Source organism: Lissotriton helveticus, chromosome 5_1, assembly GCF_964261635.1.
Source record: "Lissotriton helveticus chromosome 5_1, aLisHel1.1, whole genome shotgun sequence".
In the NCBI taxonomy this organism is placed as follows: Eukaryota; Metazoa; Chordata; class Amphibia; order Caudata; family Salamandridae; genus Lissotriton; species Lissotriton helveticus.
In genome coordinates this window covers 841,252,952-841,280,711 of record NC_136065.1, presented here as the reverse complement: position 1 = coordinate 841,280,711, position 27,760 = coordinate 841,252,952, and the positions used below count along the sequence as shown (strand labels likewise).

The 27,760-nt window shown below is 48.0% G+C and overlaps 1 protein-coding gene across 4 annotated transcripts in view; it reads right to left on the bottom strand.

Moving 5' to 3' along the window:
- Positions 1-11,195: 11,195 nt before the first annotated feature.
- The window catches only part of SHLD2 (shieldin complex subunit 2), a 1,059,977-nt gene continuing 1,043,412 nt past the window's right edge, over positions 11,196-27,760 (bottom strand). For all 4 annotated transcript variants that reach the window (XM_078643303.1, XM_078643304.1, XM_078643305.1 and 1 more), the window contains one exon: positions 11,196-11,892. In XM_078643303.1, coding sequence (XP_078499429.1) covers positions 11,720-11,892 — 173 coding nt within the window. In that variant the 3' untranslated portion in view covers positions 11,196-11,719. The remainder of the gene's footprint in view (positions 11,893-27,760) is intronic.

Sequence of the window (27,760 nt, the reverse complement as noted above, 5' to 3'; positions counted from 1 at the left end):
AATATGTGGAATTTAGTAAGACAATTAGTAATTGAACAATGGGGTCCAGATTTATTAAAGTTTCACAAACCCCTTGAGCCATGCAAGGTGACAAAACCTAGAATGAGATTTACCATACCACGCCAGAGGCACCCTGCGTGGTTTGGTAAATCTGCTTCAAGGCACCGCAAGTTGATATGCTGTGTTACACTATGCAAGGAAAGCTTTATATTGGTGGAGTGTGGGTCATCCCAAGCATCCGCCCTTGTGTTCAGAAGCATTTGCAGATTTACCAACACTGGTAGACCAGGGAATGGATCAGAATTATGCACCTTCCCAACAAAGGAGTAACTAGGATAAATCTCCATTTCTCCTCGTTGTTTTTAGGTCGAGCTTAGAGCAACGCATGCGCTGCTTGCTCGGCATTTAGTAAAGGGTAAGAAAAAGTGCTACCTACCAGAGTTTTGCTGGCCTGAAGCTTGAGTGCAACACCATGTCCACCACCACCCCACCACATCCACCACCATCACCACTTCCACCACCACCACATCCACCACCACCCCCACCACCACCCCCACGTCCACCACATCCCCACGTCCACCACCACCCCCACGTCCATCACCACCCCCACGTCCACCACCATCACCACATCCACCATCAACACCACATCCACCACCACCCCCACATCCACCACCACCACCGCATCCACCACCACTACATCCAGCACGTCCACCACCACCATGTCCACTACCACCACCACGTCCACCACCACCACGTCCACCACCACCACCACGTCCACCATCACCACGTCCACTACCACCACCACATCCACCGCCAAGTCCACCACCACCACATCCACCACCACCACGTCCACTACCACCTCGTCTGCCACATCCACCACCACATCCACCACCACCACCACATCCGCCACCACCACGTCCGCCGCCACCACGTCCGCCACCACCACGTCCACCACCACCACATCCACCACCACCATATCCACCACCACCACATCCACCACCTCCACCACCACATCCACCACCACCATGTCCATCACCACCACACCCACCTCCACCACAACGTCCACCACCAAGTCCACCACCACCACCCCACCACATCCACCACCAAGTCCACCACCACCACGTCCACCACCACCACCACCGCGTCCACCACCACCATGTCCACCACCACCAAATCCACCACATCCACCACCCCCTCCACCCCACCACGTCTACCACCACATCCACCACCATGTCCACCACCACCACCACCACGTCCACCAACACATCCACCACCACCACCACCACATCCACCACCACCCGTGAAGGGTAAACGGTCACTGGTGGGCAGGGGTAATAGGAGTGTCAACCCCGCTGTACATGGGACATTTAAGGATGGATAAGTTACTTACCTGTAATCCTAGTTCCCTTCCAGGGGTATCCTCATCAAAGTCATAAGCACTGAATATTCCCGCCCATGTGCGGGACCCCGGAAACAATATAAAAATATATATGTAAAAACACATATATCTAGCTCCACATATATGTATGCACATATATTATTTTTCTCATACCAATGCAGTCCCAAAAAAGAGGCTAACACAATGTAAAACCTTGTACATGTACTGCAATTATAAAGGAAACAAAGAACACATTAAATCAAATATCCTTTGAATTTTGTGTTTTAATGAGTAAAACCACTCCTAACTCCTGAAAATTGCTCATAAAAAGACATTGTTAGCGTCAGGCTGCATTGAAAAGCAATAACATAAAAAATGAAAGCATTTTCAACAAAAAACTGGCACTGTGCCTTTAAGGCAGCCCTGACTCCAGGCTTCCCATCATGCCTCAGGGGTGACAGTTAGATCAGTTGTTCTTTGCATAACCCTGATATCAGGGCTAAATACAAATCTAAAAAAACGTACAGCTCTCATTTACCTGGGGAGGCGGGTGGGTTGCTTATGACTTTAATGAGGATACCCCTGGAAGAGAACTAGGATTACAGGTAAGTAACTTATCCTTCTCTTCCAGGGGATCCTCATCAATAGTCATAAGCACTGAATAGAATAGCAAGCCCAACGACCACCTGCAGGTAAATGAGAAGTACATCTTCTACCTTAAAAGACCCAACATCACAGCCCAGACTGGCTGTTAAACAGATTCCACAAGGAGGCTTGACCTACTTGGGTATCTGCTCTCGTGTCAGAATCAAGGCAATAATGTCTGGTAAATGTATGGACGGACCGCCAGGTCGCCGCCTTACAGATCTCAGACATGGGCACATTATTGAGAAAGGCCGCCGTCGCAGCTCTTCCCCTGGTGGAATGTGCCTTGGGAGAAAACCCCAGGGGTTTTTGCGCTAGCTGGTAAGCAAATTTAATACGTGAAACGAACCATCTGGAAATGGAACGCTTTGAGGCAGCATGGCCTGTCCTGATCGATCCGTAGTTAACGAAAAGATGATCAGAATGACGAATCCCTTTAGACCTGTCAAGATAGAATTTTAAAACCCTTCTCAGGTCTAAAGAATGCAGAGCCCTCTCAGCTGGAGTAGAGGGGTTGGGAAAAAAGTGGGCAGAGAAATGGTCTGATTTACATGAAAATGTGACACCACTTTAGGCAGAAAAAATGGATGCGTCCGCAGCACCACCCTATTCAAATGGAACACCGTAGAGGGTTCTGATGCACAGAGGGCTTGAATCTCGCTCACTCTGCGAGCTGACGTTATAGCCACCAAAAAAGCCGCTTTCCATGAAAGATGTTGTAAAGTAGCTTTGTGAATGGGTTCAAAAGGAGGGCCCATTAACTTTGATAGCTACAGGTTCAACTCCCAGGGTGGAGAAGGAGGACGCACTGGAGGGTATACTTTTTTCAACCCTTGCAGGAAGTCCTTGACAGATGTTAGCTGGAAAAAAGAGGTTTGAGAAGGTGACCGCCTATAAGCCGTTATGGCCGCTAGATGCACCTTGATGGAATTAAATTTTAAACCTGCTTTAGCCAGATACAACAAATAAGGAAGAACTGCTTCTTCTTGACATTTGATCGGATCATGACTATTCTGTATACACCACATATAGAATCTCTTCCACTTGCATGCATACGAATGTCTGGTGGAAGGACACCTTGCCTCTTTCAGAATGAACATGCAGACCTCTGGCAAACCTAGATGGCCGTATTGGATGACCTCAGGAGCCATGCTGCCAAGCTCAGTGACGGAAGGTTGGGATGGTAGATCCTCCCGTCCATCTTGGACAACAGGTCCGGCCTGCATGGTAGCCTCTTGTGAGGAGTCACTGACATGTGAAGCAGGTCCGTGTACCACCACTGCCTCGGCCAATCGGGAGCAATCAGAATCATTGTTGTGGACGAGTGTGTTAGCTTGCTCACCACCTTCGGAATCAACGGAAGGGGTGGAAAAGCGTACACAAATTCGTTTGACCAGTCGATCAAAAGAGCATTCCCTCTCGAGCCCGGCCAGTGGAACCTGGAGGCGAAGCTTTGGCATTTGGCGTTTTGGTCGTCTGCGAACAGGTCCATGATGGGACGACCCCAGGATTGAAAAAGTTCCTCTACCACTTCGTCGTGAAGAACCCAGTCTTCTTTGTCGTCGAAATGACGGCTTAGAGCGTCTGCCCTCACGTTTTGCTCTCCTGGAAGGTGAACCACCATGACAGACAGCCTGCGAGCCAGAAGCCAATGCCAGATCCTCTGCGCTTCCAACGACAACGTCCGGGAGCGCGCCCCCCCTGCTTGTTCAAGTAGTACATCGTTGTGGTGTTGTCCGTCTGTACTAGCACAGATGCCTCTTGGATTGAGGGGAGGAACGCTTTGAGAGCTAGGTGGACTGCTCTCAGCTCCAGCATGTTGATATGGTAAGTGCTTTCCTTGTGTGACCACTGACCTTGCACCTGCAGTGGGCCCATGTGCGCTCCCCAGCCCAGAAGGGAAGCGTCCGTGATCAGCAATTGCACAGGGGGAGGTTGGTGGAACGGGACTCCCACCTGCATATTCTGAGCTTTTGTCCACCACGGAAGAGAAGCTCGAGCTGCGTCTGAGATGGCGATGTGATCGTCCCAGCGAGCCGATTGCTGATCCCACTTGTCCTCCAGATCCTGCTGAAGAGGACGCATTCGAAGTCTGGCATTCGGGACAAGGAAGATGCAAGACGCCATCGACCCTAGCAGGGAGGCAATCCTGCGCACTTTCTGAGCCTTGCTGCGAAGAATCAGTTGACATTTCTGGGTGATTGATGATTGCCTCTCCTCCGAAGGAAACACTTTTCCTGCTTCGGAGTCTAGCAGAGCTCCGAGGAAGTGGATCCTCTGGGTGGGCTGAATGGCTGACTTTCCGAAGTTGACATGTAGCCCTAGTCTCTGCAGAGCTGTATACAAGTCTGGAACTGATTTCTTACATTGACTGGAGAAGGACCTTTCACCAGCCAATCGTCCAAGTATGGGTACACGAAGACCCCTCTGCGGCGTAGAGCAGCTGCCACCACTGCAACACACTTCGTGAACACCCGAGGGGCCGACTTCAACCCAAACGGTAGGACTTTGAACTGATAGTGGGAGGTCCCCACCCTGAACCGAAGAAATCTTCTGTGACTGGGGTGTATTGGAACATGAAAATAAGCATCTTGAAGGTCCAGCGAACACATCCAATCTCCCTTCCTGAGATGTGGATATATTTGGTGAAGCGCCAACATGCGGAATCTTTCCTTTTTGACGTGCAGATTTAGTGTTCGCAAGTCCAGAATGGGTCTGTATTCTGCCTTCTGTCCTTTTTTCTTGACCAGAAAATAACAGGAGTACACCCCTTTTCCCCTCTGAGAGACCGGCACTCCCTCGATAGCTGACTTGTCGAGTAGAGTAGCGACTTCTCTTTGCAGTAGGTGCAGCTGATGACTTGATGTTGACATCGGGTGAACTGGTGGAGGCAGATGATTGAAACGAAGACAGTACCCATTCTGAAGCGTAGACAACACCATCTGTCTTTTGTGATGCTTTGCCACTCTTCCAAATGATTTGCCAGGCTTCCCCCCACTGGAGTGGTCCACAGCGCTGGGGGAAGAGATGACTCATTGCTTGGATTGAGTCTTGCCGGTGTTGTTGCCTTGGCGTTGATTATTTCCTCCCTTGTAATTACACTTCCCTTTGTACTGGGACTTTTGCTGCCCCTGCTGATCCTGGCTCTTCTGCCAGTTCGGGGTTTGAACCCGCTGCTTTGTAGAGCCCTTGTTGAAGGAGCGAAATCTATTCTTGAACTCCTTCTTCTTCTCAAGACCTACCGCCTTGAGAGTCTCCAGCTCTGCCTTCATGCACTGCATCTCTTCGTCCGCACTTGTGCCAAACAACGAAAAACCTGAAAAAGGCAAGTTCAATATGCGCGCTTGGGCTTCTGGTTTCAAAGCCGTTAGGCGTAACCATGATGACCTCCTTGCCGTTACCCCATGAGCATACCCATGAGCTGCTAGGGTAGCCCCATCCGCTGCGGCGCTGATCACCTGGTTGGAGGCTTGACTGCCTTCCAGGAGGATTTCTTCAAAGTCCTTATGGTCCTCTGCTGGGAGTTTCTCCACAAAACGCTGCAGAGAATCCCACAGGGATCGGTCATAACGCCTCAAGAGGGCTTCCGCATTGGCAACTTTGAGAAAAGCCGCTGATGTATTGCAGACCCGCCTTCCCCACAAGTCTTGCATCTTGCTGTCTTTATCTGGAGGCACAGTGGAGGATGAGGAGACTGCATTGGACTTCCTCGCCGCCGCGATAATCACTGAGTCCGGGGGAGGATCAGCTCTGAGGAATAGCGGATCGTCCTCCGGAGATTTGTACTTCTTAAGAATCCTTGCCGGAGCCGCCTTGACCTTCGCTGGGGTTAAGAAGATGTCCATAACTGGCTCTATAATCCCCGGCACTAAAGGCAGAAGAGGTTTGGGTGCAGACCTATGCTGTAATGTTTCAAAAATTACTGAGGTCTTGATCTGCGGAGCTTTTAAGGTAACTCCCAGCTTAAGAGCTCCCCTACCAAGTACATCCTGAAAAGTGAAGATATCATCAATTGGAGATACCCTCGTTGAAGGAGAGTCTGTTAGGGTAGGAGAGTATTGACTGTGAGAACGGCTCGAGGAAGACGAAGTAGAAGGAGTTCTTCGCTCTCTCCTTGTGCTTCTTGATCGTGATCTACGCCTGCTGGTTCACACCCTGGAGCGTGATCCTTCCTTCTGGCGAACTGGGGAGCGCGATCTTTCCCTCTGGCAAACTGGGGAACGTGATCTTTCCCTCTGGGGAACTGGGGAACGTGACCTTTCCCTCTGGCAAACTGGAGAGCGTGATCTTTCTCTCTGACGTTCTCTTTGCCTCACCGGAGAGCGTGACCGTTCTCTAGGCCTAGAGAGCGGTTGCTGCATCCGATCCGCTGTTTCCTTGTCCTTAGCCCAGTGATGAAGGGGCTTGTACCATCTCGGCGAAAGCCTGACAGTCGGCGACTTTGGAGGCGAATCTTTCACTGGAGAGTGTGATGGAGGCGTTGCATCCCTTTGCGAATGCCTGGATTCCTCGCTGCCCGACTTATAAATAATTAAATCCGGGCCAGAGTCCGAACCTGAGCCAGCCGCAGACCTGGAGCGACTGCGAGAGTCCCTCTGCTCTGGAGACCTCTTCCACTTGGCAGAGTGATTGTCCCTCACTTGCGAGCCCTGGTCATCCTCCGCAGCTGAAGCAGATCCAGACGACCTTAGAGACTGCTGCGCCACTGGTTGAGGCTGAACCACTGGAGTTCCATGCCTCGACGTCGACTTCCGAGGAGGTGAAGTCAATAAAGGCCTTTCCAACGTCGAACTTTGTTCACCTCTCGACGACGAGTGTCCTGCCGACGTTTGTGAATGCCTTGGCGTCGAGCGTCGATGGTGTGGCGTCGACGGAGGAAGGTTCGATGTCGAACTACCATGGTCCTTCAACGACGATGAATGCCTCGACGTCGAGTGCCGATGGGTCGTCGGCGGAGAATCCCTCAACGTCGATCGCCGATGACCTGGCGACGACGGGGGATGCTTCGATGTCGATCGATTCTTCGGCGTCGATCGCAGATGACCTGGCGACGATGGAGGGTGCTTCGACGCCGATCGCCGATGACCTGGCGACGACGGAGGCTGCCTCAACGCAGAGCGCCGATGACTAGGCGCCGGCAGAGGCTTCAACGTCAAAAACTCTACCTGAGCCTTCGACGACGGAGGTCTTGACGTTGAGCCACCCTGCTTCAACGGTGACCTCTCTCTCGACGCTGCACATCGCCCGGTTGACGGCAGCGAAGCTTTCTTGACTTTCGACGCTGAAGACTTCACCTTCTTCGTCGTTGGAGACCTCGACGCCGAAGGAGAGCAGGTCGGAACTTTTTTCGACGTCGACCGCTTCTGAAGTCTCTTTGGAGACCTACCTCTCTCAGAAAGTCCATAAATCCTGCTTCTTTCTCTGTCCTTGATAGTTCTGGATGACAAGGACTAGCAGTGGAAACAAGATGCTACCTCATGAGAGTCAGGTAGACAGCGAATACACACTGGATGTGTGTCTGACCAAGCCTTCTTATGCCCACAGGCAGGGCAGGTGTCAAAAAGAGCCTTAGGCATTTTGACAAAAAATTAACCTTTTTTGAGCCCAAAAAAGGTATAACTATCTCTCTAGGGTAAAAACCCGTCGAGTGAGATAAAAAAAATTGAAGAAAACACCAAGTAATTCTGACAGAAAGTAAAAAAAAGGTGGGAGCTGTTAACCAGGGTCCTGACAGAAGGAGCCGGAAAGAACAACTGACCTAACTGTCACCCCTGAGGCATGATGGGAAGCCTGGAGTCAGGGCTGCCTTAAAGGCACAGTGCCAGTTTTTTGTTGAAAATGCTTTCATTTTCTATGTTATTGCTTTTCAATGCAGCCTGAGGCTAACAATGTCTTTTTATGAGCAATTTTCAGGAGTTATGAGTGGTTTTACTCATTAAAACACAAAATTCAAAGGATATTTGATTTAATGTGTTCTTTGTTTCCTTTATAATTGCAGTACATGTACAAGGTTTTACATTGTGTTAGCCTCTTTTTTGGGGCTGCATTGATATGAGAAAAATAATATATGTGCATACATATATGTGGAGCTAGATACATGTGTTTTTACATATATATTTTTATATTGTTTCCGGGGTCCCGCACATGGGCGGGAATATTCAGTGCTTATGACTATTGATGAGGATCCCCTGGAAGAGAAGCATTAGGTGCCACCACGTCCACCACCACCATGTCCACCACCAGGGCCACCACGACGTCCACCACAAGGCCACCACCACCACACCCACTACCACCACCACATCCACCACCACCACGTCCACCACCACCACACCCACCACCACCATGTCCACCACCACGTCCACCACCGCATCCAACACCACCGCTTCCAACACCACCATGTCCAACACCACAACAATGTCCACCACCACCCCACCACCACCACGTCCACCACCATCAACACATCCACCACCACCACTATGTCCACCACCAACACCACCACCACATCCACGACCACATCCACCACATCCATGTCCACCACCACAGTGTCCACCACCACCATGACCACCACCCCCACCACATCCACCACCACGTCCCCCACCACATCCACCACCACCACATCCACCACCACCACGTCCACCACCACATTCACCACCAACACCATGTCCACCACCACCACCCGTGATGGGTAAACTTTCACTGGGGGGCAGGGGTGTCAACCCCGGCTGTACATGGGACATTTAAGGATGCATTAGGTGCGAGAAGACTGGAATAGGGGCTAGAAGTATTACAACAGACCCAAGATACATTTTGAAGAGGCGCAATGTCACAGGGGCTCCTGTAAAAGCACTCACAGCATCTCTACCTCACAGTGACATACCTGCACGAGCCACTCACTCAAAACAAGCTTTGGCATAGCCAATAGGTCTAGCCTTTGGGACCTTATAAGTGTTTAGCCATGCAACACTTGATGTTGTTGCACCAAGGATATTGTGCTGGATAACTGAACAGTTATAAGGTCCCGAAGGCGAGACCTATTGGCTATGCGAATGCTTGTTTGAGGATGGCGTCAGGTTCACCAGTCCCCCAGGACAGCGTAGAGATAGTCTGTCTTCCGCCAGGTCAGCTGATACATCATACCTAGAGACCCTCACCAGGTAGGGGGATCCCTAGGTCTTCTGCAGAGTTGTGATGGTAGGGACTCCACTAAAGGCACAGAACATTTGCTGAGCCTGGTCAGCAAAGTTTTTAGTTATGCAAAAACAAATCCCAAAAGAGAGAGTTAGCTTTTGAAATACAAAAAGGAAACCCCCCACACAATTGGGAGTTTTGGGGTCCACCAGTCTTTCCTTGGCAGTCCCGAACAGGAACAATAGATGTTGGATTGTCCGTTGTAAATAGGGCAAATGGCCTGAGGTTAATAGGCTGTCAGACATTGAGCCATCAGTCAGTCAGTCTAAGCTTGCAGCCAGCTGAAGTAGCTTATTCTCCAATGTTGGAAATATGCCTCATCCCCAGCCTCTAAACAGACCGGGGGAACTGCGTACTTGGTGGTCAGAGCACCAGCCACATTGGCGGATGCAGGCAACCCGCTACAAAACACTGAATGAGCCCGTTGATTTCATAGCTATTCCATTTATCGAGGAGCTAGATTGAGGCGCTTGCAAGCATAGGCAATGCGCTTACAAAGATCATTGCATGAGATGTTGGCGTATCTGCTCTTACCACTGTTACACTTAAAATCATAATTAAACCCCTAACGAGCAGTCCTCACTCGGACGTCTCTTTATCTTGAGCACTATGCAAAGGCAACATAGTTGTATGTGCTGGAAATGTGAAAAAAACGCATACATTAATTTGAGAACTGTCCCAGTTTGTGAATGTACTACTAACTGTTGTAAGTAAAATACGCCCAGATGTAGCAACAGTAGTATGTTACAACAAGGTTGTTTATTGTTCCAGTTACAGAAGATGAAGATGGTAAATAAGATGGTAAGTAGATAGCTGATAACCCCACAAGGAGCAGTCTCCCTGCTGCTCAGCCTGCACACACCAATTGACACTCATCACGGAATGCTTGAGTGCCTCGGAATGTGTGGTGATAGCACATCACAACACTCAGTCACATCTTCCCTCCTGCTCAGCCAGGATAAGAGAAAGTGTTGTGACTTTATTGTTCCCTTTCCTAATATGAAGACTACCCAGTGTTCCCGAGCTCCGGTCTCTACAGCCCATCCTATAACTTTCAGATTTTTCGAGTTCCTGTATGCAGTGTGTATGGGAAAAAGAAATGCACAGCCTCCCTCTGCGTCAATGAAGAGCACAGACAACATCATGATATGGGCCCTAGTGTTCAATCTTCTCAATCAGGCATCTCTATATAAAGGACTTAGGGCCAGATGTAGGTAGAATAGATTTACCGATTCTTAATTACCGAAAATTACCGAATTTTACCGATTCGGTAATTAAGAATCGGTAAATCTGAGGGGTGGATATGTAGGTATTCCAGATGTGCTGGAATAACGAATCGGAAATATTCGGTATTTACCGATTCGGTAAATACCGAATCAGTAATGCCCATTCATTCCTGTGGGCTTTGAAGCCCATAGGAATGAATGGGCATTACCGATTTGGTATTTACCGAATCGGTAAATACCGACTTTCACAAAGGTGCAGGGGGTGTCACTTTGACACCCTCTGGCCCCCCCAAAACAGGCTCGGGTGCCATGTGGCAGGCATGCATGCCCTAAGGGCAGGTCTGCCTGTCACATGGCATAGGTGTGCATGCACACATGTGCATGCACACCGGAATCGGTATTTTACCATCAAATTGGATTTGATGGTAAAATACCGATTCAGTAAGGCCTCTGGGACTCAGAAGAGTCCCACCTACATCTGGGTGCCTCAGATTCGGTAAATTTACCGAATTTTTATTTTACCGAATCGGTAAAATTACCGAATCGGTAATTTTACCGATTCGGTAAAAAAATGCCCCCTACATACCTGTCACCCATTTACCGATCGGTAACGGCCAAAATCGGCCGTTACCGGTCGGTAAATGGCCTGAAACGGCCACCTACATCTGGCCCTTAATTACATATTTGGATCCATCTCTGCTTCTTTTATAGAGGATAATGACTGTCACAAAATGAACACAGAACAATCTGGCAGGTTACAATAAAAGTTTAAGTATGGTTTTATTTACATAGCACTTACTTCAGCTGCTCTTTACAGAGTAAATTTAAAAATTTTACCATAAAAATTGGTACTCTTTTCCTTTGGAGTACTGAATATATTTTAATGAGTTTTATACCTCAGATTCACACAAATATTACATGATACTTTCAGTAAAACCATAAATCAATGGGTCCAGTCAGCCTATATTCAATAGATCTGCTACTGCTCTCCTCATGGAGTAAGAGTGAATGCAGAAGCAAGTACGCTTTTACATCTTGAATAACATGAAAATCACAGTCACAGAAGGCAAGTGAAATTCCTGAGGTCAGTAAAGAATCCCCTTTTCATATAACTACAACCCTCTATTCGGTAACTGCAATTTGTTATGTTTACTACTTTATACCAATATGATGTTGTTCTGCTTTCCATTTCTCATAGGGCATGGTGTTTTATTTTTGATATGCCCAAGGACAGCTTCAAAATAAAACAAGTCCTAGGTCTTGTGTGTTCCAATGTGTTGACTCACAGATCCGGAATGAAATCCAGCAAATGGAAATCCTGCTGCAAGGGCATGCTGTTCTCATCCAACTCGAAGCAACTCCTGATCTTCAACTGGTATGAATGGTCTGGGTCTGCCAACAGCGAGTAGCACAGATCAGCTACCACCATCCCATAAGTCACATCTGAGGACGAGACTGAGAAAGAAAAAGGAAGATCCAGTTCATGAGTGTTATATAGCAGCAGGAGTATGGCATTTTACAGCAAAAGACTTAAGAGCAACAACTGTACATGTTCCACACTATGTATATCTAATAGAGACATCCATGCATAGATTCCTTAACTTTGACATTTCTGGATCTAGTCTGATGCCTGAGGAGAATTCAAGAGGGAAGAATCAGCCACAAAGCATGTGGAAGTATGGTCAAGGAGACATCAAAGGTACGAATGGCAGGATGGCATCCAGCCAGGTATATGTTAAGGTCTTGACCAACAGATCATTTGTTGTTGAAGACCAACCGTCTTTAATGCAATACACAGATATTTCAGTGTGTGCTGTTGGTCAGCCTCTTGCTATTGATTGGATGGAATGCTTGTCTATCTCAAACCTCTGTTCCTCATTCAATCCCTTTACTCTTTATTTTTGTGCTTGATGACTACTGGGTATTGCAGGTTAATCATTGCTTCAGACTGGGCGAGCTGTGTCCTCCAGCTTTCACTTCATTATGTGACCTCTTAATTTTCCCTTAGCATCTTTTTCTGGATTGGAAAAAGTTAATTGGAAAGCCTGTGTCTGAAACATACATGACCAATTAACTTCTCTATCGGACGTCAGCCAGTACCTACTCCATTATGGATGCTTGTTGCAACCACTTACTTCATCCAGGGACAGTGTCAGCAGTCTTACCGTTTCAGCTGCATTCACATTTTCAAGGCCCTATCCACACGTGGGCCCACACTCAGAGCATGCAGTTTGAGGCAGCCTAACATTTTACTATCAAATGAAGGAGTCTGCTAATGCTAGTTTTCAAGGGCTATGACTTAAGGCAAAGGCAACAGGTCTTGCCTATGAGGGCTATTGGCTTTGGAAGTGATTTGTAGCCATGCTGTTCAAAGGGGCGGGTCCTGAGCGTTGCCCCACTGCTCTGAGAAGTTGAAAGGGAAAAATAGAATGATAATAACAAGGATATCTTTCTTTGCCGTTGCAGTGGGGCTGGGTTAGGGCAGGGCGTTCTGGTGGCTCAGAAAGGAGGAGTGGACTGTGCAGACTAGGTGCACATGGCTGCTTGGCTGGGTGTCTTGGCCCGGCCTGACCGTCATGTGTACTTTGCATTTTCCCCGCCAGGTTGCATTACACAGCCTGGTGGAGAACATGCCAAGACCCCCAGGCTCCATCTGAGTGCTGATCCACGTTGCTCAGACCAATCATAATGCTGCATTACAGAGTTATGCTGGCTTAGGGGAGCCTGTGTGATTCCGGACTCTTCAGCAACAATGGAGGAGAGATGACGGCGGCGCGAGCAGGTTTTAATTTTTTTTTTACTTTACATATTTTTCCCCCCCAAAACCCTGCTTGTTTCCTGCCAGCTGCCACCGGGTATACAACAGTACAGTTATCCTTGGAGAATGAGGCAGCACAAAGGGAGGTAGGGCTTTTGAGAAGGATGCAGGTGAGTGCAAAGGACGGGCGAGAAGGGATAAGGGAGAACACGGGCAACGAAGAGTGAATGGGAGGGGCTAGGGATAGGACATGGACAACGGAAGATGGGAACGAGAGACTAGGGAAAGGGCAAGCACATGGAGGGTGGGTGGAAGGGACTGGCACAAGCACACAAACCAACTGAGGGAGGGCAGGTGGAAGGGGCCAGGGGCAAGCACACAAATGCACGGGATGAAACAAGCACATAGACAATAGAGGGTGAGCGGTAGGGGCTGGTGAAGCACACAGACATTGTGAGTTTCCCTCATTATTCGAATGCCAAACCTCCAGAGGGGGAAGAAGTACATGAGAAAGACAGTTGGAAGACACACTCACTTTCGTAGATTGCTAAAACAAAATTAAAAAAGGAGCATTTGAAAAGTGAATACTGCAAGGCCACAGTAATAAGCCCATTCTCCAGAGATGGGACAAATACAAGAAGACTGCAAAGATATTGACCTCCCACTCGACCACCCAGTTATTTGATTTGGCCAACATTGGCTCGGTTGGGCTCTCCCTCAGAAATGTAAAATACAATTATACTAAAAGAGATTATAAGCTTTCTTAGAAAAATATTTTTGTTTTATTTCTTTTATGTCTTTTTTTCATTTGTTCTTATACCATTTCATGGATAATGAGAGAAACATGTTTTTCCTCTTTTTTTAAACAGTCTATGAATGCAGACAATTTTTAGAAAGGCATAATAACACCTATGAACAATTAATGAAACAAAATAGGTTAATAAATACAGTAAATAGTATCAAATTGACAAAACAATGTATGAACATCACCCTACCAGAAACACAATCGTACCTACCTCACGTACAGTCAAAACATAGCACACAAACTCATACATACATGAAACTACATTCCACTGTTTCCAGCAGTAAAATGGCTTGCAGATCACAAAATCATGGTGATTAAATCTTCTTAAATGTCCATGGTTATGCAGCCCGCTGGAACCACCAGGCCAACACACGTTTCGGTGGTAAACTGATTAGATCCACCTTCTTCAGGACAGCTTTACTATTGTGAATTAAAGTGCAGCGGAGGTATGGTAGGGGATCCTTTGGTTCTAGTTCTGCTTTATTGCAGCAGTTCATACGGGCACTCAGATGTTCTTCTTTGTCTCTGATCTCCCTTATGGCAAAGACTGGCTTGTTTCAATTGTTCTAGCCCTTAAAGCACTACTGTTGTCCTGTAAATAAGGAATCCTTTCTTTCGCCGTTAAATTCTTTTTATTTTCTTATCTGATTCAGACTAGCTTTAACCCATATGTGCCATTACTCCAATAATCGCTGTAGCTAATGTATACTCAGTATATAGTCCTCCTACTGGTTATTGCTTTTAAGACTGTATTACACTAGTGCCTTATCCATAGTTGTAGAACTGCTGTAGATACTTTTTAGAACTTAATCTCTGCTCTGTGGCTTGCTTCTACCTTTTCCATTCACCTTGCCCGGGTGTCTGTGTGATACAGTCTTAAAAGTGTTTTGTCAGCAGTACCCCTGCTCGTCGGAAGGTGGCTTCGGTACACTCCGCACTCGTCATTGGCGTCGTGGTCGACAGGATGATGTTGCGGTAGCTACAAAGATGCCACCCTTGCGCGCTGACGTCAGTTCTTTCTTTTTTCGCACCAGCAAGCCAGATCCGGAGCGAGCAGTACCTCCAGTCGTTTTTTGACAGACTCAAAAAACAAAGTCAACAAAAGTCAAGAAAAAAAGAAAATCGACTGCTGGTGCATGAGGGATGCGGTTCCTGTGACCGACTGATGTTGGTGACGGATCCGCACCTAGTGTGCCTCTACTGCCTGGAGCGCGACCATGACCCCAAGTCGTGCTCCAACTGCCGAACCATGGCCACGAAGTCTTTGCAGGAGCTGTCCCGAAAGCTACTCGGGCCCAGCGTCGCTCGAGGTCCCGGTCGCGTGGGAGGTCGAGGGACCGATCGCGGAGCCATCATCACTCCTCTTCCAAGTCTTCGCACACGGGATCAGGTAAGTCGAAGCATAAGAAGAAGTCGAAGAAGCATCGTCGCTCTTCTACTTCCCCTGGTCCATCGGCTTATGCAACGAAGGGTGGTGCCCTTCATGCAGCTCCAAGTGTGGAGCCTACAGGGTCGACTCCGGCTCACTTCCCAGGACCAGGAGCGACCCTGACCAGCTTCGTCAATTTTATGAAGCAATGCATGCCATCGTGGGGCAGCCCAACTCCACCGGCGCGCCTTTGGACCCCGCAGACTCGGCTGGGGACCCTAGACATTCGACGCTGGCGGTTTGAGCCTCAGCACCTCCGGGCCCCCTTTGATCCAGGCCTGGATAAGGATCGGTGCCGGTAGACCTCGTAAAAATCTCTTCCAGCGCTGATTCCAGCAGTACCACGTCCGCAGCCGACACCGGCTGGGCCCCCAGCCAGCATTGACTCCGGCTTCTGCCCCGATGTGGACACGGAGCAGAACCGGCGTCAATGGGTACTTTTTTGCCAGCGTTCCATCCTGGCCCTCTTCAGCCAGATTGGCAGCCAGAGGAGGGTGAGGAAGACTAGGAGGGGTCTGGTGACCCTTTAACCGACCAGTTGGATTATGACCCAGACTGGAGAGAGGAACTTGGGGATGCCAGGGGTCTGGATAACTCCCCAGACCTAGGCATGTTGTTTCCTCCAACCGTGGCTATGGAGGAGGGAGCGTCATATGCAGTGGTGTTGCGTAGGGTGGCCGGAGCTCTCCTCCTCAAGCTACCTAAGGTGGCAGTTAGGACTAATCTCCTGACAGAGGTGCTTCAGCCGGCAGCGAGCTTTGCGGAGCTCCTGCGGCCGTTCATTGAAGCCCTTACCGATATCCTTTTGGGCACCTGGTCAAGGCCCAACACAGGCAATCATCCTATCCACAGGAGCCCCTGATGCCACCACCCAGCCCCGGGGGACCCCACTTTTCCCTCCCAGCACCCTACCACTGAGAGCTTGGTGATATAAGCCTCCACTTCCAAAGGCACCTTCCCTAATGCTCCACCTGGTAGGGAATCCAAAAAGCTGGATCAACTTGGGAAGAAGATGTTTTCTTCCTCCAGCTTGGACTGCGGTCGGTGAACAGCGCATGTCTGTTAGGCCATTATTCCCACTCTATGTGGGATACGGTGACGTAAGTGCTGCCTCAGTGCCCGGAAGAGGCCCGGGCCGTGCTCTCCCATGCAGTTGCCGAGGGGAGAGACGCAGTGAAGTTTACCATCCGCTGTGGACTGGACACCACCGACTAGCTGGGTAGGACGATTTCAACGTTGGTAGCCCTTCAACGCTATGCTTGGCTGAGGTCGACTGTTTTTTCTGGGGATGTCCAGACACCCTGATGGACATGCCCATTGATGGCCGTCGCCTGTTCGGCGACAAAGCAGACAGTGCGCTAGACTGCTTCAAGGACTCTCAGGCTACGGCCAAGTCCTTGGGCCTCTCCACCACACGCCATGCAATGTCTGCTTTTCGCCCCTTTCGTGGCTATGGAAGGGGTGCCCCACCACATTCCTTCCAGGGCCATAGACCGGTGCAAGCTGTTCAGATACAGCACGGCCGGGGACATGGGAACCACCGCACTGGTTCTGGGGGCCAGAGGGCGGGCCAGTCCACCCCCGCCCCCTTCACAGAAGCCTCCAAACCCTCCTAGTCTGACCTTTCAGGCCCATCAAATGCCAGTGGGTGGTAGAATTCAACATCTTCTCCCCACTGGCGTATCATCACGTTGGACATGTAGGTTTTGCAGATACACTGAAGGGGCTACTCCCCCCTTCAAGTCTACCCCCTCTCCCCCAGCCATGCCACCTCAGTACCATCGCATGTCGGAGGATCATCTGGCCTTCACCAACAGGAAGTTACGGCTCTCTTGGCCAGGGACGCCATCAAACATGTTCCTGCCCCAGAAGTAGGTCGTGGTTGCTATTCCCACTACTTTCTGGTGCCCAAGAAGGACAAGGGCCTGTGTACTATCTTGGATCTCAGGAACCTCAACCTCTTCCTCCGGAAGGAGAAGTTCAAAATGTTGACCCTGGCTCAGGTCTTGTCTGTCCTCGACCCTAGCGACTGAATGGTATCATTGGACTTGCAGAACACTTATTTTCACATACCCGTCCTGCTGGCCCACCGGCTTTACCTACGGTTCACTGTAGTTCATAAGCACTTTCAGTTTACCGTGCTCCCCTTTGGCCTAACCAGCGCCCCTCGCGTGTTCATGTAAGTGATCGTGGTGGTTGCACCTCATCTGCGCAGATCAAGGGTTCTAGTCTTCCCCTATCTAGACAACTGGTTGTTAAAGGCGGGCTGCCCCAGGCAGTTATCTCCCACCTCCAGACTACGGCCGATCCTCTGCATTCGTGGGGTTCTCCATCAACGTGCTGAAGTCACACCTGACGCCCTCTCAGAAGCTCCTCTTCATCAGAGCGGTTCTGGACACAAAGCAGTTTCGGGTCTATTGTCCCGAACAGCGAGTCAGGATATTCGGGCTATGATTCTGATCTTTCAGCCTCTATCCCAGATTTTGGTCAGGATGACCCTCCGGCTACTGGGTCTGATGGCCTCCTGCATCCTGCTGGTGGATCATGCCATATGGCATATGCAGGCTCTACAGTGGGACCTGAAGTTCCAGTGGGCACAGCATCAGGGAAACCTGTCCGATTGCGTCCCGATCTGATGGCACTGCACGCCAACTGCAGTGGTGGCTCACGAACAAGGATTGGGTCGACGGCAGATCCCTCTCTCTTCCTCAACCTGAGTTCACAGTGGTGACCGATGCATCACTTCTGGGATGGGGCGGCCACATGGGAGAGGAGATCAGAGACCTCTGTCAGGAGGCTCTGCTTCTCTAGACATGGCTGGAACACCGGGGCGTCACCCTGGTGGTTCAACACCTGGCAGGTTCCCTTAACGCCAGGGCGGACGAACTCAGCCGCAGGTGCATGATGGATAACGGATGGCGTCTTCACTCAGAGGTGGCTCAAGGTCTCTTACAACAGTGAGGAGAGCCTTGGTTAGATCTATTCGCCACTGGAGAGAACACGCAATACCAGCAATTCTGCACATTGGAATTTCCAAGGGGGCTTTTCGTCGCGAGTGGAGTTGCGGTCTTCTATACGACTTTCCGCCTATACCACTTCGTGCCCAATCCGGAGCCACAAGAATGACTTAGGCCCGGTCGCGCCTGATCTTCTTCAACACTCTGGGCAGAAGAGTCTGGTATCCCGAGCTGCTCAACATGGTCATAGATGGTCATGGTCACAACAGCAGGGGACGGTCCTCCACCCAAACCTGTCCAGCCCCCACCTCCTTGCATGGAGATTGAGCGGCGTCAGTTGATGTCATTTGACCTGCCTCCTGAAGTCTGCGATGTTATCTTGGCCAAGCGTCCCTGCTGATGGAAAAAATGTGTAGCATGGAGCACAATGTAGGCTGTGGATCCCCGTTTCGCCCCTATTTCTGAGGTTCTCTTGTTATTCCTTCGTTTGGCCCAGCAGGGCTCTGCTCTAGGCACTCTTAAGGGCTACCTCTGAGCCATTTCAGCCTTCCTTAGGCTTCCTGATCAGCCTTCTTTTTTCAAGTCCCCTGTTGAAAATAGATTCCTTGAGGGCATTACTCATCTTTTTCCTCCTGTTCCCTTCGTAATGCCTCAGTGGGACTTTAATTAGTGGACAGCATATACCAAGCCACCTTCTCACACCAAGTTCAAGTGGGTACCCTGTACCAATCCACATGACCCTTATAGTGTATGAGGTCAAAGATAATCTTATTGAAAGCTATCCTAGTGGTAGGTGTGAAGAGCAGCCTTCTGGCTTAATCTTGAAGGAAAGTAAACCGGCTTGTTTTACCAGAACATCACCTCCTGAACGACTAAATGAAGGAGAACCACAAAGTAGTTAAATACATATTTTTATATATTAATATAATACTCTCTACTATCCTCTGCACGAGGATAGAACACAAAGTACACAATACTGGATCAATAGAACAGTTGTAAGTAGCACAATTCACAGTGGGATCCAGGGGGAGTCCGAACCATATACTAAAATACTGGTATAGCAATCGCGAGTTGACTAGACACAGTGCCTAGTGCACATAGAATTGCTGGGACCCCAAGGAACCACCCAAGGTAGTGACACAGGAGACCCACGGAGGATGGGTGCAGTGAGGAAACATGACTGCGTGCTCCGTACAACTCTATGGGAAAGTCACAGTTGCAAAGTTAAAGTTTAAGGACTTTGAGTAAACCCTTCGGAACTTAAGAGTTTAAAGAGCCACCCCGCCCATGGATACCGTAGTATCAGAGTTACCTATCCCAGGAGAGCCGGGTGCATGGTTCTGAAGTGGCGTCGGAAACTCTATCCGTTCTCTATGGAAGGAAGTGAAGAAGAACTGCTGCCATGAAGGTGAAAAGGGTCCGATGGAATTCAAGCCTTGTTTTTGGATGCGAGGAACTTGAAAGAAGAGGGGTCAGAGTCTGGGTCACTTCAGAGTGATCAGGGACTCGGTAGACTAATGCCCACCAATGTCAGGTGCTTCAGGTCGAAGAAGGGATGCTTGACTCTGCAGCCACGAGGTTCCGGAGGTGTCGAGGATGTCTAGGAGCTGGAGGTGAGCTGTTCCACGAAGGATGTCGAGTGCTGAGGGGCCGATGTCCGGCGGGAGCACCAACAAGCCTTGGCAACAGCAACCCACGGAGGAAGGACAAACAGATTACGGTGTGGACCAGCAAGGCATGTCTGGAGGAACCAGGAAAGCCCAAGAACAATCAAGATGACCTTCAGGGGACACACATGCCGAAGTACGAGGAGTCGTGATGGGACATCGAGCAACTTTGCAAAGCACCAGCCCATGAAAAACTCCGTGTAGTCCTGACCCTGAGCAGTATTTGCACCAAACAACTCCAGCCTCCTTGCACCGAGTCCAATGCACAAGCTCAGAAATCACCAACAAGCATTTGCACTTGCAAATGGACACGGTGCACAGAGGTTCAGGTTATGCAGCCCCCACAAGGGATACTAGTCTCAAACTCGGTGAGAGGTCAGAGCGACCTCAGGGACCTTCAGGAACCCATCTCCTGTGTTGCTGAAATCTTCGGAGTCCGCAGGAGCTCAGGGAGCAGCTATCGGTCAGTTGCATTTTAGGTGTCTGCGAAGCCTGTATGGAGTAACGGCACAAACAATGCTGATCCCACAAAGCTTGCTTCTGAAGGGTGGCATCATACCTCCAGACCAGTAACTGGTGTTAGTGGTATGATTCCAAGGTGTTTGCTGCATACAAACATTTTGTGTTTGGTATCAGTTTTCGACATAGCATTTACCGCAAGGTTATAATGCACCTCTACCTATATGTCCGGCTGAGTCACAGGCAACCTGGGCGAATGGTCTCCGAAGGCTGCAGAGGTGCTCTGCTCATGCAGGGGCACCCTCTCACCTAAAACCTAGCAGCCTGCCTTCAGGCTTGATTCGGCCTGCTATAGGGGTGACTTACAGGTTCACTATATATAATGGTCACTACACTTAAAACTTATATCTAAAGTAAGTGGTGCAAGCACCATTATACACAGGCTGCAGTAGCAGACCTAGAGTTACATTCTGCATGGCTTCTCATGGGTGGCATAATACATGCTTCAGACCAAGGGAGGGCTCTGGGGTACCTATGCCGTGGGTACGTGGTGTACCATATACTAGGGACTGATAAGGGTACCCTAGTATCCAATCTGGAGTGTACCAAAGTACATGTATGTCAATTTAAGGAAGAAAGCAGTGAGGCTGGGGTCCTGATTAGCAGGATCCCAGCCTGACACCAAGCAAAAAAGTGGCGGTAACCATGAGAAGCAGATCCAACTTTCCTACACTTGGTTCATACCTAGCTTATGTGAGCTCCCTTTGAGCCACTAAATAACTGTCTTCACACTCTGAAAACTGCCTTTTTGGTGGCCATCACCTCTGCAAGCAAGGTGAGGGAGCTACAAGCTCTTTCTTCCAAGCCTCCCTTTCTGGCTATTCATCCGGACAAGGTCGTCCTCAGAACTAGACCATCCTTTCTTCTCAAGGTGGTTACTTCTTTCCACATTGGCCAAACTATCCCTCTGTCCACCTTTCTACCTCCGCATCGTTCGAAAGAGGAAGAGAGGCTCCACCATCTGGATCCAAAACGTGCGCTTTCCTTCTACTTGGATCGCACTAAACAATTCCGGGTGGACAACCAGCTCTTTGTTGGTCCGGTTGTGCATGTCCTGAACTTTCTTACCCCACACATAACCATCTCTAGGTGAGTCATTCTGTGCATCAAAGCCTGGTAGTCTTTGGCAAAGAAGGAGCATCCAGCGGGGTTGTGTGTCCATTCCACCAGGGCAACGGCAGCTACTACTGCTTTGGAACGAGGAGTCACCCTAAATGACATCTGTCAGGCAGCTATGTGGGCAATGCTGCACACGTTTACGAGACTCTACTGCCTGGACAGTCAAGTCCGGAGAGACGGCTTCTTTGGCGGTTCTGTTCTCCAGGACTTTCTGGTGTGAACTTGGTTTGCAGATCCACTTCCGGGGTTGGTATTGCTGGGGTATCTATTCCAAGGTAAGGAATCTATAACTAACTGTTTCTTTCAGATGAACAAGTTACTTACCTTCGGTAACTATATATGTGTAAGAAACATGGGTTAGTTATAGATTTCTTACCGCCCCACCAATCCTCCCCGTTTTGCGTACTGACTTGTAGGGTTAAGGATTTCCTTTCAGGGCCCTAGTTTTGTGCACCAGTAGTCAGTGTCTTGCATGGCTCTGCGCTTCTGGCGTGGAAAGTCGTGTACAGAACTGACATCAGCGCACGCGAGCGGCATCTAAGTAGCTACCGCGACGTCATCCCGGCAACCACGACGCCGACAACAAATGCGGAGTCGACCGACGCCACCTTCAGACGCGCAGGGGTACTGCTGACGTAAAACTTTCCGGATCCAGTCTGACGTAATTCTAAGGTAAGGAAACTATAAAGAACCTATGTTTTCTTACAGATATATCGTTGCCGAAGGTAAGTAACGTGTTCATATGTGCGTGTTATAAGAAGCATAATATAAAATGGTTTTCTAATGCTATGTTTTCCCTGAAGGAATGGATTATTTGGGGTAAAAGTGAAACTCTCCTATCTTGCACATTAAATATAAAATGCAAGTGTGGAATCACAGTCATGTAAAAGCTGCCCCATTTTAGCTATGTACCATCTGAAACCTTCGACCATCATATGAGCTGAGAAGAATAATTGGTTGTTTATCATATATGTTCTGTCAAGATGCTCAAGTGCGAGAAATAGTGCTTTTAAGGTTGATGAAGGTGGAATGTGTCTATAATTCACATTTGCAACTATGTAACTGTGTAGTCAAAAGTTCTCTAATTAGAAAGTGTAGATGGGCAAGGGCCAGTACAGGCCCCTAAAATGTTTTTGTTATAAATTCACCCTGCTGACAGGCTTCTCACCTTGATTGAAATGTAAACATGGGAGCTTTAGGTAGTCGAATGAGTTAGCGAATTTAATGCAATTTAATGAGTGTCGGAAAGTAAAAACGATGAGACATAATGTAAGCAAGCTAAAACATTCAATGTTTCCACTCCTAGGTTTTAGAGTGCATTCTGTTTAAAGAAAAAAAATGTTGCTCTTTGATGCACCATGACCGCGTATTGACTGTTATTCTTTTCAGGTAAGTATGGCTTTAACAAGTGGTGCCGCGTGAGTCATATAGATGGATTGAGCTCCAAATGACGAAGAAGCTGTGGTTAAAGGCCAGGGAGTTCCCAGAGAAGTTTTGAGGCCTGGGCAAAAGGGGCTCTGGCCCAGGGCCCCAGTCTTTCAGGGGGCCCCCTTAAGAGAGTCTGGCACTGATGACAGTGAACAATTCTTAAACAGACTGTTTCAAATACCGCTTTCCTTTAATTTATTTTTAATGTGGGTGATGTGCGAGTCTACTACAGACATTTTGCAGAGAAATATTGCGGCAGATTTACAAGAAACTGACACATCTCTAGAGATGCATCAGTTTCCCTGTACCTACATGCAAAACCCTTGGGCCACCATGGATGTGCCATATTTAAAATGCGGTGCAAGGATTGAGAGATGTGTCAGGAATTCTGATGAATCTGTTGGTGCAAGTCATTCATTACTGGAGTCGTGTTGCAAGCTCGACGCAACTCCACCAATGCATATGGGACCTATACGTATTTTACTGCGTCCCTTCTTATGCCTGCTTCAATCAGGTCTAAGGTTTTGACGCAGTGGCGTCCTAGAAGTGGCACAGTGAAATCTTGTAGATTTCACTGCGTCACTTCTACGAGGGGTTTCTGTGTGGGAAAGCCCACCCTGCATACATAATACCTGACACAGATATAATGTGGCGCAGGGCTTTACATGGTGATGCATCTCCCTAGATGCATCATGTTGTAAATGGGCTGTAATGTGGTGCATTATTTATGCCGCTGTTGCGTCACAAAAAGTGACCCAATGGCGGAACAAATGTGACACAAGGAGCTTGTTAATCTGCCCCATTGTGTTTAGGTTTCGTGCAACATCGATACAAAAAGTTTCTTTTAGATCGAAAGAGGACCTCACAAAGTCATATGTCACAGAGATTATTTGCTCTAATATTAGTCTGCTGCTGTTACAATATTGAAAACATAACTATCCCTAAATATTAGTCTCAAACAAAATGTACAGGCACACTTGGCAAATTCTAAATGTCAGTGAATGACCTGGCCAAAGAGGGCAGGAAAGTGAATTTATCATCCAGTTTCAGCAAAGTTGTTCTGAAAAGGGCACCCAAAATACGTTTGGCCCAGGGCCCCCAAAATCCTTAAGATGTCCCTGGGAGCTCATGCTGTCTAGGATGTGCACTGCTAAATTGGGCTTCGTTCCGCAGACCCAGATGACGGAATTCCCCGGAAAACCCAAAACACGCGATCCCCTCTGTGTGTCAGAAGAGAGCTGATGAGAATTGCCTAAACAGTCAAGTCAAGTCAAGTCAAACATAACTTAATTCGGTTAAGTTGAAACCATCAAAGTGCATGACATAGAGCATTAAAATTTTAACAGTGCATTAATACATGATTCTTACGCCAAGGAAATTTATTTAATAAACCATATATATTAGGCACTCCTACTCATGTCCTCAGGAGTTAAATAACTATATAAAATGCATATCTAAACTCATCAAAAGTTGACTATTTACATAGCGGAGTATTAAAAGATACATGACAATAAATAGATAACCTCATTAAAAACACAGTCCACTCTACGATTCCGCAAGCCTATTCCTGCACCTTATTGCACCTGTTAGATAACTTGCAACCGCAAAACACACCAGGGGTGATGCCAGCATTTGCAAATACGCCAGCGCTGCTAGAGGCTGGGAGCGACAGCAATCTACGAAAAAAGGTGTTTTCCGCCGCCTGAATTTCGCCAGACTCAGTATATCCCCATATTTCACTCCCATAAGTCACCATAGGGATACACTTGGCGTTATAGATCTTCATAAGGGCGGAGAGCGGTTTAGAGCCAATTCTTTAAGCAAATTCTACAATGGCCCCTGATGCTCTTGCTAGTGTGTTTCTTTTATTTAGACGTTGCGTTAACCACGTGCGCCTATCGTCAAAAAGAACCCCCAAATATGGGAAAGCAGGGACCTTAGTCAAGTCCATATTCTTACAATAGAATTTAGCCGTCCTAGCTGTACCCGAGCCAATGGACATGGAGAGTGACTTTTTAAAATTTGTGACCAGATCCAGAGAATCCATAAAATCAATAAAACAATCTAAAAGAGTTTGCAGTCCTCTCGAAGTCCTTGCCACCAAAACAGCATCCTCCGCATAGAGCAATGCTGGGATCATTTTTGTACCGGCTCTTGGGATGTCTTTGCAACTGGAAGTCAAAGCGGCCTCTAATTTGTTAATATAGAGTGTGAACAACAGGGGTGCTAGAATACACCCCTGTCTAACCCCTCTTTTGACGGGCCAAGAATCTGTGAGGCTACCATCCTGATTATTACTTACTACGGCTGAGGTGTTCTCGTGAATAGCCGACAGAAAAGAAATCACATCTGCATCTAAGCCAATGCTATGGAGGGTAGCCCACAGTTTTGATCGATTGACAAGGTCGAAAGCTGAGGATAGATCCATAAAGGCCAGATGAAGATCCCCATGCTTTGCGAACGTGTACTTCCCAATGATTAAATGGAGATTTAGACATTGACCCAATGTGCCTTTACCCTGTCTAAAACCATATTGTAGATCTGAAATAATACAGTTTTCAACTAACCAATCCGTAAGGCGGGCAAGGACAGCTTTCCCCATAATTTTGGCCGCGGAGTCCAGAAGTGAAATCGGCCTATAACATGCCTGGTCGTCTCTGGCACCCTTTTTAAAAATAGGAACTATAACTGCTTTGGCCCAAGAGAGGGGAAAGTCAACTTTGCACGCGGCGTTAAAAATACAAGTTAAAATTTTTGCCCCCAAAAAAAGGTCTGCCCTATAAAGATCAGCCGGAACACAATCGGGCACCGGGGCTTTCCCCCTTGATGTTGACACAATCGCCTCTGTGACTTCCTCCACAGTGAAAGACAGAGAATTTAAAACACAGACACTGTCAGCTGTCCAGGGCGAAGTTCCATGATTCACATCACTATAAACGCCCCCAAAGTGTTGAACCCACTTCTCAGGGGGGATAAGACAATCTGTAACGACATTAGATGTTTCGTCAAATGTAGGGCTATTAACCACACTCCAAAATGTTGAACTATTTGACAAAACACTAACTTGAGTGAGCTCATCCCAGGCCTTCTCTCTTAATTGTTTCTTCCGGATGTACGTTGTTACAACGAATACCTTTACCACGCGGCCGCTACAATGCAAGTCGCTACCACGACTTGCGTTGGAGGGCGCGGATTTAGGATTTTAATAATTTTATATTTCAACACCAGTCCCCGTAACAGTAGGGAAGGTGTTGAAATTTAAATTTATAAAATTCCTTATCCCACAGCGCCCTCCAGCGCAAGTCGTGGTAACGACTTGCGTTGTAACGGCCGCGTGGTAAAGGTACCGCGTGGTAAAAACTTCGTGGTAAAGGTTGTTTACCGTTTCTTCCTATATTCTATTGCGACTTTATAGGCCCTCCTAGCAAGCTTAACCCTCTCAGCAGATCTAGGTTTCCCCTTTAGCTCCTCCATCAAAGATTTGTGGGCACACAAGCAAGTGTCATCAAACCATTTTTTATGTTTTGTAGGCCTAGGTTCACAAGGCACCGTTAAGTTAGCCACCACTTTCCTTGCAATTTGGTCAAAGGCACCTAGGACTAATGATGGATTGGAATCCTGATCTGTACAAATTCCAAACTCCTCTGCACAGACAGTAGTTAGGTTTTCAATAAAACTGTCGGGAGTGATTGATTCCCATCTTAGCCTACGGGATTGATCTTTTGGGGCAATATTGGATTTAGTTAACTGAGCCATAGGTCTAAGTTCATCAGTTACCAAAATATTAATATTTAGTGTAAGTGGGTTATGATCACTTAGGCAATTGTGTGTTACACCAAGGCTACCTAACGAGTCTGTCAGAGATCCAGAGACTAAAATAAAGTCAATTGTGCTCTGACAGCCCTGACCAATAAATGTGGGTATGGGGGAAGACGTATCCAGTTGTGATGGGCAGATCAAATTATGGTTCGATAAAAGACTCTCTAGAAAGGTCCCAGAGGGAGTATGTTCAAAGTGCGTAAGACCCGACGGGCCATTCTCCTCATCAAATTTTAAAAAACAGTTAAGAGAACAAACATGAATATTAAAATCTCCCAGGACTATTATATAATAATACGTGTCAGCATTTATTTCATAATCAGTCAAAAGGGCGGTTAGAGATCTTAAATGCTCTAAATCATCACTTCTAGTAAATGAGTTGTAAAAATTGACCACTAATAGGGTCGGGACATCCTTCCCTGTTAGTTCTACAGCCAAGATATTGGGAGAGTGTGAGTCTATTTGCTTAGCCTTATATAATAATTTGAAATTAAGTAACAGCAAAAGTCTTCCCATGGGAGTCGGAAAGGCGTGTATACAAAACGTTAGGAATCCATCCAGGAAGTACGTTTCCTTGGGATCCCATGTTTCCTGCAGGGCTATAATGTGAAAACTAGCAAGAAGCTGCTCCCAATTACTGTCTCCCCTTTTGGCCCTAAGCCCAGCTATATTCCACGATAAAACTTTTAGAAAAGCTCCAGTGGGTGGACACCAAGTGGAATTGATATTAAAATTAGGGGAGCTAGATAGGGTGGAACAAGGCTCTGCGGCCAGATGAGTAATTACCGTTGAGAAGTTGGGCACAGAGATTGGTGTTACTTC